Source organism: Melitaea cinxia, chromosome 4 (assembly GCF_905220565.1).
Source record: "Melitaea cinxia chromosome 4, ilMelCinx1.1, whole genome shotgun sequence".
Taxonomy (NCBI): Eukaryota; Metazoa; Arthropoda; class Insecta; order Lepidoptera; family Nymphalidae; genus Melitaea; species Melitaea cinxia.
In genome coordinates, this window is record NC_059397.1 from 782,430 (window position 1) to 803,447 (window position 21,018).

General features: G+C 34.1%; 3 protein-coding genes across 3 annotated transcripts; 2 read left to right on the forward strand and 1 right to left on the reverse strand.

Annotated features, from left to right (window-relative positions):
• Positions 1 to 518: 518 nt before the first annotated feature.
• LOC123670487 (3-oxoacyl-[acyl-carrier-protein] reductase FabG-like) lies at positions 519 to 1,313 on the reverse strand. The gene has a single exon (XM_045603980.1). It carries the CDS (start codon positions 1,283 to 1,285, stop codon positions 536 to 538), a length of 750 nt encoding a protein of 249 aa, XP_045459936.1. The 5' UTR covers positions 1,286 to 1,313; the 3' UTR covers positions 519 to 535.
• A 3,044-nt stretch (positions 1,314 to 4,357) lies between these two features.
• Positions 4,358 to 5,225, forward strand: LOC123670486 (3-oxoacyl-[acyl-carrier-protein] reductase FabG-like). The gene has a single exon (XM_045603979.1). It carries the CDS (start codon positions 4,425 to 4,427, stop codon positions 5,178 to 5,180), a length of 756 nt encoding a protein of 251 aa, XP_045459935.1. The 5' UTR covers positions 4,358 to 4,424; the 3' UTR covers positions 5,181 to 5,225.
• A 2,354-nt stretch (positions 5,226 to 7,579) lies between these two features.
• On the forward strand, positions 7,580 to 8,329 carry LOC123669864 (3-oxoacyl-[acyl-carrier-protein] reductase FabG-like). Its single transcript, XM_045603390.1, has one exon. The coding sequence runs from the start codon at positions 7,580 to 7,582 to the stop codon at positions 8,327 to 8,329; it is 750 nt and encodes a 249-aa protein (XP_045459346.1).
• Positions 8,330 to 21,018: the final 12,689 nt, after the last annotated feature.

Sequence of the window (21,018 nt, forward strand, 5' to 3'; positions counted from 1 at the left end):
TAGCGAAGAGTCAATATATAGGAGGAAATCTTTACACATATTAAAAAAGTTAAATACAGTTACAACACTATGATATGATATACGAATGTATGTTTTGGACCAAGTGATAAATTGAAACGTTTAACTGACATCAAAAAAAGGAGGAGTTTCTCAATTCAGATATGTTATTGTATGTGGCGTAATAAATTTGTTGTAATAAGATAAAAATAAATGCCTCACACTCAACATACATGTTAGGTGCTTATTTTCGATAACAAACATTTCTACTAAAAATATCATTAATTCAGTAGTATTTAATTATTAGTTCGTAAGCTTCCATGGTCACTATGGACACTTTTGTGGAACTTATCGCGATTGTTATTTTGTATCTTACGATATTTCGGCGACATTGCGGCAGTCACGGTCGCGGCTGAAAACGACGCCGAAATACCGGGAGTTTCAAAATAATCTACAGCAACTATTTAAGGGTGAATCGTATAAAAATAAATTGATTTTAAAACAAAAACATTTTTTGAATCGAAAACAGGTAATCTTATTAAGACCGTTTGATGAGCATACCGTTGTCGATTATATAATCAGCTCCGGTGATACCCTTCGCCCTGTCGCTCGCGAGAAACATAATGAGGTCTGCTATTTCTTCAGGTTCCGACACTCTCTTGAGGAGAGTCATCGGAAGAACATAATCCCAAGTGATAGCCTTTTTGGCATTTTCCAGATAATCGGTCCTAACCGGTCCAGGGTTCACTCCGTTCACCCTTACACCGTGCGGACCCAGCTCCGCAGCGGAACAAACAGTGTAATGATCCAATGCTGCCTTTGACAATTGGTGATTAATCATATCTGGTGCGCTTATTGGCATCTTTCCGCCAATACCCGATATGTTCACAATGTTACCCTTAGTTTTGATTAAATGTGGTGCAGCTAAGGTTGTTAAAAGAACGACAGCACGCACGTTGACTCTCATGACTGTGTCATAAGCTTGCATCATGTCATTGCCAAGTAGTCCACCGTTGTCTACCGTGAGCCCAGCGTTGTTAACCAAGACATCAATTTGTCCAAACTTCTTGATGGTTTCGTCAATGATTCGTCTCGCATCGTCGTCATTAGAGAGATCCGCGAGGATCACGAGCGGCGAGGCGCAGCGCGCGGCCACGGCGGAGATCTTCTTCTCGTTGCGTCCGACCATCACGACGCGAGCTCCCTCGTCGCTGAACATCTTCGCCGCGGCGGCTCCGATGCCGGAGCTCGCTCCTGTTACAATGACGACCTTGTTCATGAAACTCATCGTGATGTTGTCTCTGCAATTCCTCAAATAAACTAACGATTGTAATATTGAGCAGAGTCTTTTATAATCAACCATAGCGCAGTTAACCTGAAAGCAAAAAAAGTCTTTGACCCAGTCTTTTGATAGAAATTGTAAATAACTGTACCGTGATATCAAATGAGTATAATAAACACTTATTATTATAAGTGATAAGCACTTATAATTCATAACATTATTTATTTGATTTGTTGCTTAACTTTCAACCGAATTTCAAAAAAGGAGGAGGTCCTCGATTCGTTTTTTTTTTTTTTTGTGTGTGGTAGCGTAAAGCTTTTGACTGGGTGGACCCATATTCGATGACTTTTTTAATCGGAAGGCAGTGTGTGTCGAGTTGAAGGCGTTTTCGTAGTTCACAAAAGCCATACACAGAGGCTGATTATATTCTTCAGCCTTTTGTAAAATCTGCCGAACAGTATGGATGTGGTCTACGGTGCTGTAGCCATGTCGAAACCCAGCCTGCTCCGGTGCGTTCGTCGAGTCTTGTGGTGAGAGGATTCGTAACGACTCTCGATAAGCTTATAGACGTGGTTCAGAAGAGAGATCGGTCTGTAATTCTTTAATAGAGACTTATCGTCGGACGCCGGACAGGTTACCCTGCGGCCTTAAGGAGTTCAATCGTCACTCTGTTATCCCCCTACCGTTTTAAACTTCTCAAGCGCCGCACTAATCTCGTCAACTTCGATATTCAGGGCGTCTTCTGAAAAATGGCTTGTGTGCCGCTCGACGAGTACAGCTGATCATAAAAATTATTGACCTCTTCTAGGATCTGAGGGCGAGAGAAAAAGGTTCTGCCATCCGCTGTTTTGATTTTCACAAGAAGTCTTCTCCCCAGTGGCCTTTGAAAAACTTTGGACACCCTATTTTGCTATAAGAGTTCTTATATCTCTTGTATTAGAGCAGCGGAGGTCTGGAGATGGTCCAGCAGTGGAATGCGATAGGCTGAAATTAATTAATCACGTGAGTCTAGAAAGAGCAAACGGGTTTCGGAAAAAATAACATAATACCACAAGAAGAGATTGGCTAGGGCGAACTTATCTCTATAAGAAATCTCTATTAGTGGTACACAATGGTTCAAGAGTTATAGAATAATAAAACCAAAAAAAAAAAAATAATAATAATAAGAATAAAGCTTTGATATAATGATTTTTAAAACGATTTTATGACTTGACTTTAGACTGCCTACATTGTATTACTTGTCGATGTAATCTGAAGTCGGATTTGTAATCTGAGTTTGGATTGTGTTCGCAAGCAAACACAATCATTGGTTTTATGATGGCATGTCAAATAAATAATATTCCGAATGGTTAAATATGGAGCTAATTCTAGCCTAAACTTACATAAAAGTAACATAAAAAAAGTAAGTAAAGACTGTTTTTCGTAAGCCTCTTTTATGTAGTCTATTCGAGTGGCTTTGCGAACAGTCTGGTAGTTCTAGCGCACGAAAATAGAACGATAAATATGTTATACAATGAGATATTTAGTCATTGTAATACTTTAAATGAGCTACTCCTTCTTCTTTATACATATTATCAATATCTAGCGGATTAAATAGCGGGCAACAGCTAGTCTAATGTATGCAAAATATATACTAAATACTTTATTTATTTCACTTTGAAACATAAGTATATATGTATATCATATTTATTAGGGGAGTAGGCGAGGGTGAACTTGTCTCTAAAAGAGACCTCTGTTAGTAGTGGTACACAATGGTGCAAGAGTTACAGAATAATAAAACCGTAAAAAGTTTATTTTTCTTCACACACACACACACACACACACACGATACTGTATCAAATTACGATTTATAATAAGGTTTGGAATAAAGTTTTTTCGTGTTTTCTAGTAAAAATTTACAATAAAACCTTTTTGGTTATATTGTTTGTAACTGGCTGGTTTTGATACACAGAACAAAAAGATCGATGAACCTATCGAGAAACCTAATGGACCGTGTACCTACTCATTTGCGATTCTCTCTTAAGACGTAATGATATCGAAACGTTTTTGAAGAGATTTATCACTGGTGACGAAAGGTGAATCACCTTCGATAAGAATGTACGAAAGATATCGTAGTCAAAGGTCGGTCAAGCTGTGTATCGCAAAACCCAGGTTGACACGCGATAAGGTCACTTCATTCATTATGAGCTACCTATTTACCGCTGTGCAAAACCATTGATTTATTAGAGGATTAAGCAAGAAATCGAGAATAAGCAGCCAGAATTGATCAACAGAAAAGATGCGCGATGCGCGCGCTTCTCATCTGTTTCGGTCTCTTCAGAATTCTTTAGGAATTCTCTTTCTATTACTGTAAAGTTAACATCAAGAAAGAGCTGTTAAAACCACTTGTCGCGGTTTTTTAATGAGCAGTCCCAATATTTCTACAGTAGTCAAATTCTGTCACTATATACGAGATGGCGGTAAGTTGTCGAACGAAATGGTACATATATATTGTTGTTGATGTAAATAAATTTAGCAAAATATTACCTCGAATCTTATAATAAAATACGAAGAAAATTTTTCATATTATATTTTATAATAACAATGAAAAATTATTTTCATTTCTTATGTTTTCTATGAAATATTTGTTTTTGAGATTCATGATCAAAGAGTGAAAATTGATTTTTAAAATTGTTTTTATTATTTTAGCGTTTGTAAATAGCACAGGAAAAATTTGACTTTACTGTTTAACAAAAATTACTTGAAAAAACTTATACATACGTCTTGATAGACATGTTCTCATTTCCTCTTCTTCAGTGGCAAAACCTTGAAAAACTTCTAGGATACTTTGACGTTTTGTAAGTTGATGCAAACACGGTGCTTTAAAATAATAAGCATAATCATTGAGTTGTTTATAAAACACTTAAATACAGTTTAATAATTACAAACTTCCTCATCACCAGTATCTACAGTGCCACTTAATTTAACGAGTGCTTACAATGCATGACATTTGCAATTTTCACTTCAAATCATAGTTTATCATCGCATTAAAATACTCATTGAAAGAGTTCAGTTTCCTTTAACAGAAAACAACAACATCAGAAAATAAAACAGGCTGCATTGGATTAGCAGACAATAGTCTTGTTTACCCTAGTGCAGATACAAGATGTTGTTGGATTTGAAGAACAAAGTTGTTATAATAACCGGAGCGAGCTCCGGCATCGGGGCCGCCGCGGCGAAGTTGTTCAGCGGCGAGGGAGCTCGCGTCGTGATGGTCGGACGCAACGAGAAGAAGCTCTCTGCCGTGGCCGCGCGCTGCGCCTCGCCGCTCGTGATCCTCGCGGACGTCTCTAAGGACGATGATGCGAGACGAATTATTAGCGAAACCGTCAAGAAGTTTGGACAAATCGACGTCTTGGTTAATAACGCTGGGCTATCGGTAGACAACGGTGGACTACTTGGCAATGACATGATGCAAGCTTATGACGCAGTCATGAGAGTCAACCTCCGTGCTGTCGTTTTTTTAACGACCTTAGCTGCACCACACCTAATTATGACTAAGGGTAACATTGTAAACATATCAAGTATTGCCGGAAAGATGGCAATAAGCTCGCCAGATATGATTAATTACTATGTATCAAAGGCAGCGTTGGATCATTTCACTGTTTGTTCCGCTGCGGAACTGGGTCCGCACGGTGTAAGAGTGAACGGAGTGAACCCTGGGCCGGTTAGGACCGATTTCCTCGACAATGCTAAAATGTCTATCACTTGGGACGACGTACTTCCGAAGACTCTCCTCAACAGAGTGTCGGAAGCTGAAGAAATAGCAGACCTCATTATGTTCCTCGCGAGCGACAGGGCGAAGGGTATCACCGGAGCTCATTATGTGACCGACAACGGTATGCTCGTCAAACGGTTTTAATAAGATTATTTTGTTTTGATTTAATAAAATGATTTTTTTTATCAATTTTTTTTGGACAATTCACCCTTCCGTCACTGTAGATTAAAAATTGAAGCAAAAAAGAAAAAACCTAAAAGTTTAAACACTAAAAGTTTACAGTCTGTTACAGAATATCGTTATGAATATTACTGGACAATAACTATTCAAACTAAAATTGTTAACACAAAGTCCGTATTTCAAGTGTTTCCTTAAACTTTTTGTAAGGTAATTCGCCAAGACATAAATATTTTAATAAAATAAATATAAAATTATTATGACATAGTATTTTAACATGAAGTAATTGGTTACCTGATTTGAAGTCAATTTGATAAAGCGTAAAATATTGTTCGTTTTAATAAAGCATTTGCATATTAAGATAACACTGTAGGCAAAATAATTTTAACAGGTTTCGTTATTGACAGAAAAATTCTGATACATTATACTTTTTAAGTAAATACTATCATTTATTGGTTTACAACTAAATCATAGATATAATATAATAGAAAATAAACGCATGCAATTAGGTCTATAGAAAAGGTATTATATTGTTTAAATAAACAAAACAAAAGAAAAAGAAATGTTTCTCTTAAATGATTACGTATAGATAATTCAATGGTTAAGATTGGTATTGTACTCATTATAAGAAAGTTTTAAATTCTCTCAACATTTTTAAAGGTGACCCGCTAATTCAAAGAACACAAAATTATGCATAAAATCATCGACCATATAAATACTAATATAAATACTAAAATTATAATTTTGACGTATGCTCATATAACTTTATTATTATTTATACTTTATTGTACATCACAAATATATTACAAACAAAGCATAAAGATAGTTACAGACAGTCAAGTACAATGGGTGGCCTTATGGCTAATTAGCCATTCTTCCAGACACCCATGACAACTTTATTATTATATTGTTATCTTATCGCCTGTGAACGCGGTTTAATGACCTTGTTTTTGACCGCCAGTAACCACTTTTGTTATTTTTAATTTTTCTTTTATTTAATACCAATTTATTAGCAACATATGTACTTTAAAATCTACTGTGTGGCTACGGCATTAAAGAATATAGCCACCCCCTCTCTTTTCGTGGGTATCGTAAGAGGTGGTCAGGACCAGGGTCGGCAAAGCGCTTGCGATACTCCAGGTGTTGCAGGTGTCAATAGGTTACGATAACTGCTTACCATCAGGTGAGTTGTCACAACAACTCAACAGAGACAACTCACTGAGTTGCTGAGAACAAAATACTATAGCACAAATTATAAGTATTTAAAAAAGTACGGAGTGACTTCCTTTTAAATAAAAAAGGACCAAAGATAGTTCCCTATGCAATACTCATCTTTAGAAGCAGATCCAGAAAACTCAAGACTACTGAAGTAGCGTACATTCTGCAAGAATAGTTTTAAACAATATCATCAATCAATATTTATCAAGATTAGCTCCTGAGGATATTTTTTTACTTGATTCTTCGATTGTATACGAATATTATCTGACAATATAAGCAAACTAAAATATAAATATTATTACACACTGGAGTTTTAATTCAAGTAATAGATGTAATATATTATATACATTTGACGTCAATTCAGCGTAATGTTATGTTAATCATTTGATTTTATAATTTTTTAAGAATCTTTCAAGGTTAACATCTTTTCTTTACAACGTTTGCGACGTTTTGGTACCTTTATTTAGTTATCTAAAATGCTCTGACAGTAAGTGTATTTATTTTATATTTATCTTATTTTATTAATATGCATTGAGCATTGCAGAAATGTAAGTACCTATTATATCCGCCAACTCGCAGTGGAGCAGCGTGGTAGATTAAGCTCCAATCCTTCTCCTCCATGGAGAAAGAGGCCTATTGCCCAGCAGTGTGATGTCACAGGTTGAATCGAGTATTATAGTATTTTATACATAATTTCAGTAAATAGGTACCCAAAGAGACATAAACGAAAGATATTTCAAGCTATTTCTTCACTCGTAGCTGTTATTTAAAAATCAGATTTCAACTGGAACTCTAAGAGTCTAATGCAATGTTAATTATACCATGATTAGCAAATAAGGTTACATCAAAGGTTACAAACGTACATACGTAAATATAAATAACTTTAGTTTACGGGTTAGTGAATCAGCCGTCGCCGGCTAAGTACCATGTGTTCTTGTTAAAATTCTTTACGCAATGTAGTGTAAGAGAGGTCAATAAAATAAAACTTGAATTTTGAATTCAGAAATATTAAAACAATAAATAGAGAAAGAGTAGGAACGAGAACGAGTTAAAAAATATATGCTCAACCAGATTCCTTCTGTTGTTAACACATATAGTTAAATGTAAAAAGACAGCAACTTAAGACAACTACCAAGAAAACGATTACAATGGGCTTCAAGAACAAAGTTGTTATAATAACCGGAGCAAGCTCCGGCATCGGAGCCGTTGCGGCGAAGATGTTCAGCGACGAGGGAGCTCGCGTCGTGATGGTCGGACGCAACGAGAAGAAGCTGTCCTCCGTGGCCGCGCGCTGCGCCTCGCCGCTCGTGATCCGCGCGGACGTCTCTAACGACGATGATGCGAGACGAATCATTAACGAAACCGTCAAGAAGTTTGGACAAATCGACGTCTTGATCAACAACGCAGCCATGTTTATGAAAAATGATGGTATACTTGGCAAAAATATGATGACTGCTTATGATACCATGATGAGCACTAACATTCGTGCTGTAGTTCACTTAACACACTTAGCCGCCCCATATCTAGTTAAGAATAAAGGAAATATTGTGAACATATCAAGTATAGGTGCTACGATGCCACCCATTGGTTTAGGTCTGACAAGTTACTATGTGTCAAAAGCAAGCTTGAATCACTTTACTACTTGCGCTGCAACGGAGTTGGGTCAATATGGTGTAAGAGTGAACGCGATAAGTCCTGGACCGGTTAAGACTGATTTTATTGAAAACTCCAAAATGGATTCCTCTTGGGACGATTTTCGGCCAAAAACGCTCCTCAATCGTGTGTCGGAACCGGAAGAAATAGTTGACTTGATAATGTTCCTCACGAGTAGCAAGGCAAAGGGGGTCACAGGAGCTAATTACGTGATAGACAATGGGATGCTTATTAAGCGGTTCTAACTTACTATGTTTTTTGTTTTATTTATGTGTTAGGTACATACATTTGATACGTAAAAGTGCCGTAACGGAAGTGCGATTTAGTAGCTATTTTAAAGTTTAGCTTAAAAGTGTTGTTTTGAGACAAAGAAAATTCGCAAACCCTTCATTTATTTAAGATAAAGTTGACATACGATAAGTAAATTAAAACTATTTCGTCAGTTGGGTACATATGTGATAGACACATTTAAATTTAAAAAAATAATAATAAGTTTATATAACATTAACCGATTGAGGAGTATATTCCTTTACACTGAAAACCATATACAATTATAATGCTCCCAAATAATAGGTAAAATGAACACACAATATTATTATGTGTATGTTATTATATTTTATTAATATGTTAACACTATGTAACAATAAATGTTTATAAATATGTGTAATATTCAAATTTTCAACATGTTACGTTACGTTATTAAGGATCTATTTAAACCCGCCCTCCAACCAGGTGGAATGACGACCTAAAGAAGACAGCGTGAAGCTGGCGGAATTAGAGGGCACAGGACTGGACGAAGTGGCGAACATTAGGGGAGGCCTACGTCCAGCAGTGTATGAATGGATTTAAGCCTTAGAATTATAGTTTGTATACATATAAAATAGTCGACGTAAATTAAAATAATTAATTTATTTTTCATGCATAAATTTTTTTTACCAAGGACGTCACTAACACACAAAAAAAAAAACTACTAGGCATGTGAAATCGCGTCGGCCTCTAGTATTAAAACAATCATCACTGACGCGTATCGTAAAGTGGGGGGGACGATTCTCTGTATTGTTTAATGGAGCAAATCTGGGCTTGGTTTCCTTACACTCCCATTTTAACTTTTTTACAATAAGTAGGTGCATGGATCATTATAAATTACTAGATGACCCGGCAAACGGTGTTCTGCTGACACCATTATTACCTAGGGGTATAAATGTGTTTGCTCACAATCAAAAAAAAAAAAAAAACCGACGTCAATTTACATCGACAAGCAATACAACGGACGTAGTCGAAAACATAATCAATTAAATAAGCATTATTATTTGAGCTAACTCACCGCAGTCAGTTGTCAGATATCGATCAAATAAATGGAACTAGTGGTTGCCCAGTGGTCGAAAATCGACCATAATTAAAAGATTGAACATCACCAAAGTTCTGTTGTCAAAGACACTATACTTCTATAATAAGAAACAAAAGAGTATGTATGCGTTAGTGTGCCAATACATGGTAGTGTGTGTAATGTTTTATTTATTGATTTGATGGTTTTTTTTATGGATAATTTTTAAAAAATATTAGTATTCTGCACTCCATCTCTATATAAACTATAAGTGTGCGAAATTTTATACTCCTCCGTTCGCGCAATTTTCCTAAAAAGGGGTACAAAGTTTTTTCCTCACGAATTAATATATAGATTACATGATAGGAACAATTAAGCTTTCGGTTAGAAAATGAATAATTAAAACCCATTAAAATGTTATAAGGTGACACACGTACAAGACAGGGAAGTCACGAGATTTTATGAATTGTATTATCCATCGAGTAATTTAAATACAATACACTGAATTTCATAAATATTCATTTATATTATGATTTTTCCTACAAAGGACTAGCAAGGCGATAAAGGTTAATGCTACTGTAACAGTAGGTATGTGATATAAATTGATTTTTGAATGCCTTAGTTTGATTTTCAAAGACTCGTTCGCGCAGCGCTCACAGTACTGCGTGTTGCGTTTGTAGTCGGCGGGTTCGATGCCCGCTCATGTCTATTCGCAATACAAATGTTTGTATGTTTGTATTGGATAAATAAATAATTGTCGTAGTTGGTGTGTTTGTGCTTGTGAGTTGTGTGTTTCCGCCGCAGGAGAAAATCCTACTAGGAGCCATTGAGTGTAACCGTTTATTTATTTATTATTAAGAATGATAAGGACTTGTAGAAAAAAAAAACATACAACTTAATCCAAATCGGTATAGTATTGTGCCACAAGAGGTGACCGTGCACGCATTAGAAAAGTATAAATAAGTAAATTTTCATAAATTAGTTGGTAGCTACTAGTTGAAATGCGTAAGTAATTTTGAATTGTAACCGTAACTTATCTTTTGTAGATTTATTAAATATTATAATCTGCGTTAGCATTACTTTATACTCTTACGCATAAATAATTTAAGTTAAAAAATGTTAATTGAATAAAAACGCTCCGCTGAATCGACTAAAATTTTTTTTCAATATTTTCTTCAAAAAGACTTAAATATAATTAATTTCGAGTTAAACTTATTTGAATATTAACAAAATTACAAATAATCACACAAATATAATTTCAATGTGTCAAACTCGTCAAAAATTGTAATCTCATGCTCGTTGACAAGAAGATTGTTCTTTAATAACTTAAGCTTGAAAATTAATAGCAATTCGCGGAGAACTCGACATTGCTATGACATCCCTCCACGGCGAACAAAAATGAATGACTCGTCGTAGACGTTACTCACTGTTTAAGTCCTAAGGGTCTGTTCTACTGTTTGTGGTTAAAGTTTATCCTACAGATAAGTTACGAATAGACAGACAGTAAAATAGGTAATTAATTTTGTTTTACCTCAATTATAAACTACAACTTTTAAATTCACTATTGTGAATAGAAATATCTCATACATGTAGTGGATTTCTATAATAAAAATTATGTGGTGTCATGGGACACCAGGTAGGAACGACGTCCCTTCGGATAGTATAGAAGCAACACAATTTGAAAAAAAAGTGTTGAATTTTATATATATCTTCTAGTTCTTGATTTTTTTATTTTATTTTGTCGATTGGTATTTAATTAAGTACATAAAAGTATTTAGGAAATTTAGTATTTTAGAAAATAACAAATACCGTAAAATAAAATAAATCAAAGAAAATAATAATAATAGTTCAAACTATTAAGTGAAATAAAAAAAAAACATATAGCTTTATTTATTTTTGTCGACAGTATAAAATTACATAAATAATTTAAATAAGTTTACAAGTAATATTTTAGTTTTACAAACGTAATATTATACAGTCGTGTGACTGATATTACGTCACTTCCGTTACATATTTTTCTTACGGTTTTAGTATCACATTTTTTTCAGTTCGGTCGCCCAGCCAAATGTCAAGCCTGCCGTAAACTTCGTTCCAAAAAGGATTATACATCGTAAACTTTATTTGTTGGTTACTGTCATGGTCAGCCCGTAGCCTCAGTTGACTTTCTTGGTTCCTGCACCATTAGTGATTTTACTCGTAGTAACACTGGGCACTGGCTGTCAAATCTGGTAAGACTTCTACAAAACAACGTTTATAATCTATAAACTGAACGAAATTAACAGCCACGTTATCATTGAGATATTAGTTGAATAATTCAAATGAATAAAAAATAATTCAGTAAAAACATATATAATTTGAATTCAGATAGTGACGATACTTTATATAAAGTTATTTTTAATTTTGATTTTGTACTGGGAAGCAGCAGCAACATAGTGAATACAATAAAATAATACAAGCAAAGAAAAGTAGTACAACCATCGAGTGTCAGCACAAATAAAACTCAAAAACATCCGAAGTATTCACAGCAAATACTTTTTCATTGCGAAGTATACATATGTACACTATACCTAATCCATTCAAGGCTTTGCGTACGAGTAGACAAAAAACCACTCTTGCTTTCAACATTCAATAATTCCATATAGGGAGAAGATAATCGTGTTTGTGAAATGCTGTTGATGTTAATGAATAACCTATTTCTAACCTAACCTCATAAGGAAATGAAATGTTTACATCTTAACATCATTGTAAAGAAAATATACCTACTAAATAAATTCTAATGTAGTTTTTTCGGTAATGTTTTAAGTGTGGTAAAGTGAATGTTAGCTTGCGTCCTCGGTCGTAGTTGCCTTCCCTTAACTAAGCCTAAAAGCTAAAGTATAAACGCCAGCTTATCCCCTGCGGTCGAAGGTTTTGTACATTCCTGGTTGCAAGTCACTTGATAAAATTTTGAATTAAGTTAAATTAAAATGTTCACCAGAGATTTATTGAATATCTCCTAATATCTTTTTATGACAATAAAAACCTAATGAACTTAGACTTTGCGTTGATCACTTACAACTAAACACACGTTTTGACTATCACCCCTCCACTTTACCCACTATACTGATTCTTGTAGATAGTAAGTTATACGTTTTTCTTCAAAGTTTGCTTTGTACGTGGCCCACGCTGAATGCGGCCCAAATATTCTCCCAGATTAGGCACCGATTAATCTTCACCGACATTAATCAATCGAAATTGCAAATATGTCTATTTAATTAAGTGTGGGACACTATATTCTAACTATAGTTGTCAAGCACAAATAAATAATCCTAGAGTACCCAAGGGGCCTTAGTGCGTGGCAATGATTCGTCGAGTTACATCCTGGTATTCTTGCCACTGGACAATCTTGCCTTTGAGCCAGTAGCGCGATCATTAATCAAAGCAACAAAACAACGTGCGTCCGCGCACCCGGCTATTACGTCGGTATTTTGTCCCGAGGGTCATATAAATTTTAGGGTTCCGTATGGTACATAAGTGACAATAAAACCTTTTTACTGTGACTCAACCCTCTAACCATAATTTAGTACCATTTCACAAGGCACTATATTTTTGTAATCGTAATTAGTACATATTTAAAACTTTTACAGAAACATAAAATTTCCTATCAACACCCCCAAAGAACACGCCTAATGAAGCCACTCTTAAATGTCTTAATATTATCTTTTTACTATTATGAAGTACTAAAACCTGACAATTTTATCAGTAAATTACTGAAATATAAAGCAGTTAATAAATACTATAAATATATATTTTTTTATTTGATCAACAAACAATTAAAGCAAAGCTTAATTGTTTTTCCGTACCATATAACTTACAAATTTCCTTATCAACTATCATCAAGCATTTAAGTTACCATAATTTCTGTACCATTATAATATTTATGTGTACTATTTTGGTGTCTAATGAATAAATATATATATATACGTATTATTTATTGTTAAGCTTTCTAAAGTAAGGGAACCCATCGCTTAAGAATACGACTAGCACTTAAGCCTTTTTTTGCTTGTACGCTCGACGTGCATTTAATTTCGAAATCCATGGAATTTTTATATATTATTTTATTATTATGGAATCATTTGGACTGTAGCTTTCGTGTTTTAGAGTAATTATAGTTTTTTTTAATATGTTTTTAATATATTATAATAATAAGGAGAATAAGATAAGCTTATGTAATATATATTTTTTATGTTTTCTTAGTGTACTTATTATCTATACATAAAAATGTATCGCAGAATGTATGTTCACGCAAAACTGCCACTGCTGCATCAAATTGTTTAATTTTTTTTTTGTTACGTTCGTTATTGTCGAAACCAAATATTATAACAACTATAATACAACAAACAGAAGAAAACAAATATAATAACAATATATTATGGTACGAACATACGATAAAATTTATGGTACAAACGTTCTAGGGTCGACTAGTCTAATAATTTTAACTGAGGTAGGATACAACAGGATGTATCCTGCTCAAAATCTGGAGTAACCAGACTGGGGAGTGCCTCGACCTTATAGAGGATCACAGCTAAATAATACTGCTTTCAAGCAGTGTCGTGTTCTCGTGGTGAGTAAGGTCACCTTGAGCTCTTGGGGGAATTGGGGTAGGGTCGGCAACGCACTTGTGATGCTTGCAGTATTGCAGGCGTCTATAGGCTCCGATAATCGCTTACCATCAGGTGAGCCGTACGCTTGTTTATTGACCTAGTAGTATATGAAAAAAAAATGATTACGTTTAAAGAAAGGCACAAATTTAAATACAAACTCTGGCAATATAATTATTATTTTGAATTTCGATATCACAAAATAATAAACACGCAAAAGGAACCTTCATCACTCTCTTATTACAAGTTTTCTGCTATGAATTAATATTTAAAAGCCATCAAATCTTATCATTACCGTTTTAAATATAAAGCTATATCCAACATATTAAATTACTCTCAACCTCTGCTCCGGATGCGCTAAGATCGAGAACTACATACATATAAAGCTGCTCGTTGTCTGGTTATCCATTTCAAGATTTATATCATATGTGTAGTGTGTGCTATTAATGATAATTTATAGTCTTTGATATAATTCGTTCGGTACCTTCGTTCTTGCGAGGTAAACTCAGGTTGCAATCGGATCTGATACGTACACCTTTTGAAGTAAGACTTCTGTACGCACACTTGACTTGGGGAGTAAGCTGGTGAATGCGTTACGAAAAGTGTGATCGAGCTAGGCGAACGGAAGTTGAGAGCTAGAGTTACGTTTCGTTAGTTTTACTTCAGTCGTGTGGTCTAAAGCACACTAGTTTTTTATTTATTTTTTTGATACGTTTCTCGATGTACAAAACCATGTGTATAATATGCGACGTGTATTCGAACCTCTGTTATTTGATCCTCGCACGTCAACCCTGTGTCAATGCACCTGTCGAGGGGTCACAGTGCGCCAACACTTCGTAGAACATTGTGAACAGGTTATTATGTAATAACTTATCCTACTGTAGCGGGGAGGTCGATGAACTAATTTTGTGCCTTTAATATTTGGTTTGTTAAAGAAAAGTATTGTACTAAGTTTGTTCACAATATTTTATTTTATAATAAAGCAAACGAGCGTTTGGAGTCATCAGATGTTAAATGATTTTCCATATCCCATGGACATTTCCAAACATTAGAGAAGGCCTTTAGAAATTTATAATCCCACCAAAAACATTTTCATGTAAAATGTTGCCAAGACGAGATCATATGGCTCGCACTGTCAAAAAGTTATCAGATCTCATGTAGAGCTAAGCTTCTAACTCTACACGTCCTAACTCTACAAGCCCTAACTTGACAAACTCTACACCTTAGTCAAAATATGTGGCTTGGCCGTTTCGCTACCTTCACGTGGGCGTAAGGTGAAAAATTTATTCACTGTTTATTACTTTTCTGTTATACAATAGTTCTATTAAAGAAAAAATAAAAAGAAGAAGAATAATTGATATACATATAATACAAATAAAAATAAAAAGAGAAAATATATATATATAAATGAGACAGGAAAGTCGTCATCTACAACATCGGCAGCCGGTAGTGACAAAGACGTGATGAAAAAGTTTATTAATTATTATTAATAAACTTTTTCATCACTACAGTAAAAAATGTACAAAAAAATATTTACATCATGTGTCAATTTCTAAGTTAAAAACGAATTTCACTGCAGTATTTTTCATCCAAACAAACCAACAATTACTTCTACAAAAAATTTATAAATGATAATAAATTCAATTAGAATTACATTTATTACCTATATATAACTCAGATCGAAGCTGTCAGACCAGCGTCAAGCACTGCGCTACTAGTTTTTCCTACGGACATCATCGTTAAATCGAATGCAATGTCAAACGAAAGTCACTGAGCAGGTGTTTCTCGCAAAATAAAACGACCACCGCCCACCCCGCTCTACCTGACACAATGGCATCCAAAAAAGTGAAAAAAATCAAGACCCCTGATCTCAGATACGTACATCCTCTTACGCGTGCCGAACATTTCACTGGATGCTCTGTTACCTAATTAACGTATGGATACATCTTCAAAAATCGTATTTTATGTGGATTAACATCAACTATGCTGCGAGAATGTTGATTGATTTTTTTTTGCTTAGCATTAAGGGTTACGAGTTCAAAAAAATATCGTATAAAGAGGCTGTGTTTTTTTTTGGAATACTAAAATCTCGGGTTATGACATTTTGGTTACAGAAATAAGTATAGATTTATTTAAAAAAAAACTATACATCTGATGATTTTGGGTTATCTTCTGACAAGAAGAGTAACATCACAATATATATTTGCAGACTTATTCGTAAAACTACTCAATGACAGATAGCGACAGGTAAAACATATGTCAAAAAACAAAATCCCATAAAGCGAATATATTTAAAAGAAGTTATTACGAATTGTAATAAGATAGGTTAGCCTTCAACTAATTTGACTATTTCTTTCTTTTACTGAATCGCAAAATACATATTATTTCTCAATACTGACTACAAAACTTATATCATACTTAGAGCTTTTGCTTGAGAAACAACATTTCAAACTTAAAGATTATATAATATTTAAGGCTTTACGTTTTAATAATATTGAGATCACTCGATAATTCGGCACTGTTTAAAACAGGTCAGGCGCACCTTTCATTTTTTTTTTCAAAATTTATCTAGAATGTAACGGAAAGCAAGATATTTCCTACAAGAGCACAGAGTAGGGTACAAGAATCCTTGTTCTACCTTCATTTAAGCGTACATATCTTAAAGCGATTAATTACGTAATGACTAGTTATTAGAAAACAATTTGCAATATTTCTTCCCATTTCTGTTTAGAATATATTTTCGTTGTGGATTTCGTCATACAATTACTATCAAACTGGAAGGTTTTTGTATACTTTCAGAACAGTCTGGTTTGGGTGGGGTTTGAGATTGGTTTTGAAAGCCTTTTAAATTATATAGAGTTCAGTGAACTTCGTAACACCATTTTTTTTTTGTTGATAAATATATATTTTTTAATTTTCTTTTATACAAACTCTGTCCTGATAATAACGAATACAAAGAAAACGTATTGTCCGATTTGTAACAGTCTTTCGGAATTTGATATTTATTATTCTTTATTTATAAAAATGAAAACTCTAACAGATAATTAAACAACACGGATAAGACTTATGATGTATATAAAAAGACTAGCTAGTCTTTTATATTAATCCCGCGGTTTCACACGTGTTAGTTAAAAAAATAGCCTGCTCGATAAATGGGCTATCTAACACAGAAAGAATTTTTCAAATCGGACCAGTAGTTCCTGAGAATAGCGCGTTCAAGCAAACAAATAAACTCTTCAGCTTTATAATTTTGGTATAGATTTATAGCCTTTCCTATTTCTAGACGATGAAGCTTTTTAAAGACAAAACAATCATTTAAATTGGTTATGGCTTTCCTATTTCTAGACGATGAAGCTTTTTAAAAACAAAACAATCATTAAAATTGGTTATGTCAAGTAAAGTGACCTAAAAATTTATCACGGACAAATAATGATTTTTCCCACATAATATTTATAAATAATTTCGCCAGTACATTCTTAATGCGTACGACGCACGAAAGAATAGAACTCTCTGCCTGCGTCTGTGTTACCTGATAACTACAACCTGGGAAACTTTAAGTCTCGAGTGAATAGGCTACTTTCTATTATTTCTTTTCTATTAGGTAGAATTCCGTAAATGGTAATGTATTGAAGCAATACTTGTATTCCAAGTAAATGATAATTGTGTTTGCTCGCAAACGAAAAAAAAAAACCGACTTCAATTACATCGACGAGTAATACAACGTAGATCGACGACAAAATAGTCAAGTAACTACGCGTTATCAAAGATTACTCAAAAAGTAGTTATCAGATCTCAATAAAATTTATATGTAACCACATGACAAACATCATATTAAAATCGGTACACCCAGTAAAAAGTTATTGCGGATTTTCAAGAATTTCCCTCGATTTCTCTGAGATTCCATCATCAAATCCTGGTTTCCTTATCATGGTACCAAACTAGGGATATCCCCTTTCCAACAAAAAAAAAAAAAGAATTATCAAAATCGGTACACCCAGTAAAAAGTTATTGCGGATTTTCAAGAGTTTACCTCGATTTCTCTGGGATCCCATCATCAGATCCTGATTTCCTTATCACGGTACTAAACTATGTATATCCCCTTTCTAACAAAAAAAGAATTATTCAAATCGGTACATCCAGTAGAAAGTTATGCGGTATAATACAACGCAGGTCGACGAAAAAAGCGTCAACTAAAAACGCATTATTAGATATAACTCGAAAAGTAGTTGTTAGATCTCAAATAAATTTAAATGGGACCAATTGGCACACACCACCTTTCGATTAAGAAAAAAATTGTCGAAATCGGTCCACACGGTCAAAAGTTCTGATGTAACATACATAAAAAAAAAAAAAAATACAGTCGAATTGAGAACCTCCTCCTTTTTTGGAAGTCGGTTAAAAATTAAAGATGTGTTTATGAATTCGTATTCAAATTTTTTTGATGTGATAAAGAGTAACTAGGCTACTTTTTTTTATAACTGAACAATAACTATTTTGTTGAATTCAGCTAGTCTATAATAATTAACGGTTTTGTATGAGTAACACTTGAGTTTCATGCAGATTCTTGTAAGGCGAATCTGCTTTCCAAATTGGTTGTAGCTTCACATTATCTACATCTATAAATAGTTTGGAATCGCTGAAATGTATGAACGCCCATAATTTTTCTAATACTGCACCAAATTGCAAAATAAATGCTTCGTTAGAATGAGAATACAGTATTAAAAAAAAAAAAAAAAAAAAGGATTTCACCAAGGCAGCTAATTTGATATACTAAAGAATATAAAATGCTTTATCAATAGACAAATCAAAAGTGTCAAAATCCTACTTGAATAAAGAAATTATTGATTTGTTACTGTACAAAAAGTACCCTCATGCGGGTTCGCGGTCGCCACACCCATGTGGTCAGTTCAATTGAGGTCGTATTTAAAATAAAGTAAAAAAAAGCAAAAAATATATATTCAGTTAAAAGCATCAGTACCAATAAAATTCCGTATCATAACCCGAGGCACTAATTTGAAATATCAATGTTCACCTTTTAGGCATATCTTAAATCAGAATAAAAGCATATTAACTGTACAGACGCATACATCAGCGGCGCGTGCGAGTGTGTCGTGACGACCGCCACCGGCGGTGCATTCATCTCGTTTACCTACCATCAGTATTGGAGATAAGCAAATGTTATGACATACTTAAAAACTTTAGCCAAATATTTTATACGTATTCGTCTGTATAAGTTGGTAGTTTTATGGTATGACGCTTTTTTGTTGTTTTTTAGCCGACTTCCAAAAAAGGAGGAGGTTCTCAATTCGACTGTATTTTTTTTTATGTATGTTACATCAGAGCTTTTGACTGGGTGGACCGATTTCGACAAATTTTCTTTCAATCGAAAGGTGGTGTGTGCCTATTGGTCCCATTTAAATTTATTTGAGATCTAACAACTACTTTTCGAGCTATATCTAATAATGCGTTTTTACTTGACGCTTTTTTCGTCGACCTACGTTGTATTATACCGCATAACTTTCGAGGGAAACTCTTGAAAATCCGCAATAAATTTTTATTAGGTGTACCGATTTTAATGATTTTTAATTTAATCGAAAGCCGATGATTATCATGTAGTCACATTTAAATTTCATCGAGATCTGATAACTACTTTTTGAGTAATCTTTGATAACGCGTAGTTACTTGAATATTTTTTCGTCGATCTACGTTGTATTACTCGTCGATGTAATTGATTTCGGTTTTTTTTCGTTTGCGAGCAAACACAATTATTTTTATTATTATTAACCGACTAGTAAATGGGGAAGGTTCTAAAAGTTGTTGTTTTAATTTGGAAGCGTAAACTCTTTGTATTTGGGGTCAATTAAATTTGACAGTCTTAAGGGTGAAAGTATAGGATAGAAAATTTATAACGATGAGAACTTTTGTATATTTGTTTTTCGTCAATTTTACCAGATATGACGTTTAGTTAGTTCGGTAAAATTATAGCCACGCTGATACGGTGTTTATGCCGGAAGAACATGAGTGCTTTTTACGAACATTATAACTGTATACAGACTTAATTACGTTTTAGTTGAACTACGTTCGAATTACCATAATAAAATAACTATTTTGATAGAATCGACAAACATAATATTTCCAATATTTTATTGATAATAATTATTGGTATTAAATCCGGGTTTTACACAATTTTATAACGTATTGTGCAATAAAGCATTAATAAACAAATAAATAATAGCAATGAACTCTCCATACCACCTGAGCTTTAAGGGCCTGTTTCATCGCTTGTGGATAAAATTTATCCAGCATATAAGTTACAAATAGACTTAAACAGCAGAAGGTAGAATAGGCCATAAGGATCTGTTTCGTTCGCTTTAATTAAGAAAAACGAGTGCGTTTTAAACCACACGACTGAAGTAAAACTTCCTTCGCTCCATCTAACTTAACACTTTTCGTAACGCTCCCGTCACGCATTCACCAGCTTACTCCCCAAGTCAAGCGTGCGTAAACAAGTTTTACTTCAATTACATTGATAACTAAATAGATTCACAATTACAAATAGTAATATGCCATAATCATAGTAGAATTTGATGATGGAAAAGAATAATACATAAAAACATTTTTTCCGTTGGTTACCGTCGTCTGTCAAATAGCGTTAATGGAAATCAGTGGAATCAGTGATCAGTGAATCAGTGAAACGGGCCCTTCGTTTTCAACTTTTAATTTACCTGTTACGTAATAAATAAGCTTCAATTACATGAGGTAATAAAATTCCATCGGATATACACAGGGTAATAATAAACTGCAACAGTAATTACCTGTTGACTACGACTTGGCTATTAGGAAGACTAATTCGCTTGTATTGTATAATTTACGACGCTGACCTAACATTAGCTAGGCAGTAGCACGCGGTCTTACAAAACAAAGTCATAACTTATCTAGGAACCGAGCGGCGAATGAATTTAACTTTAAT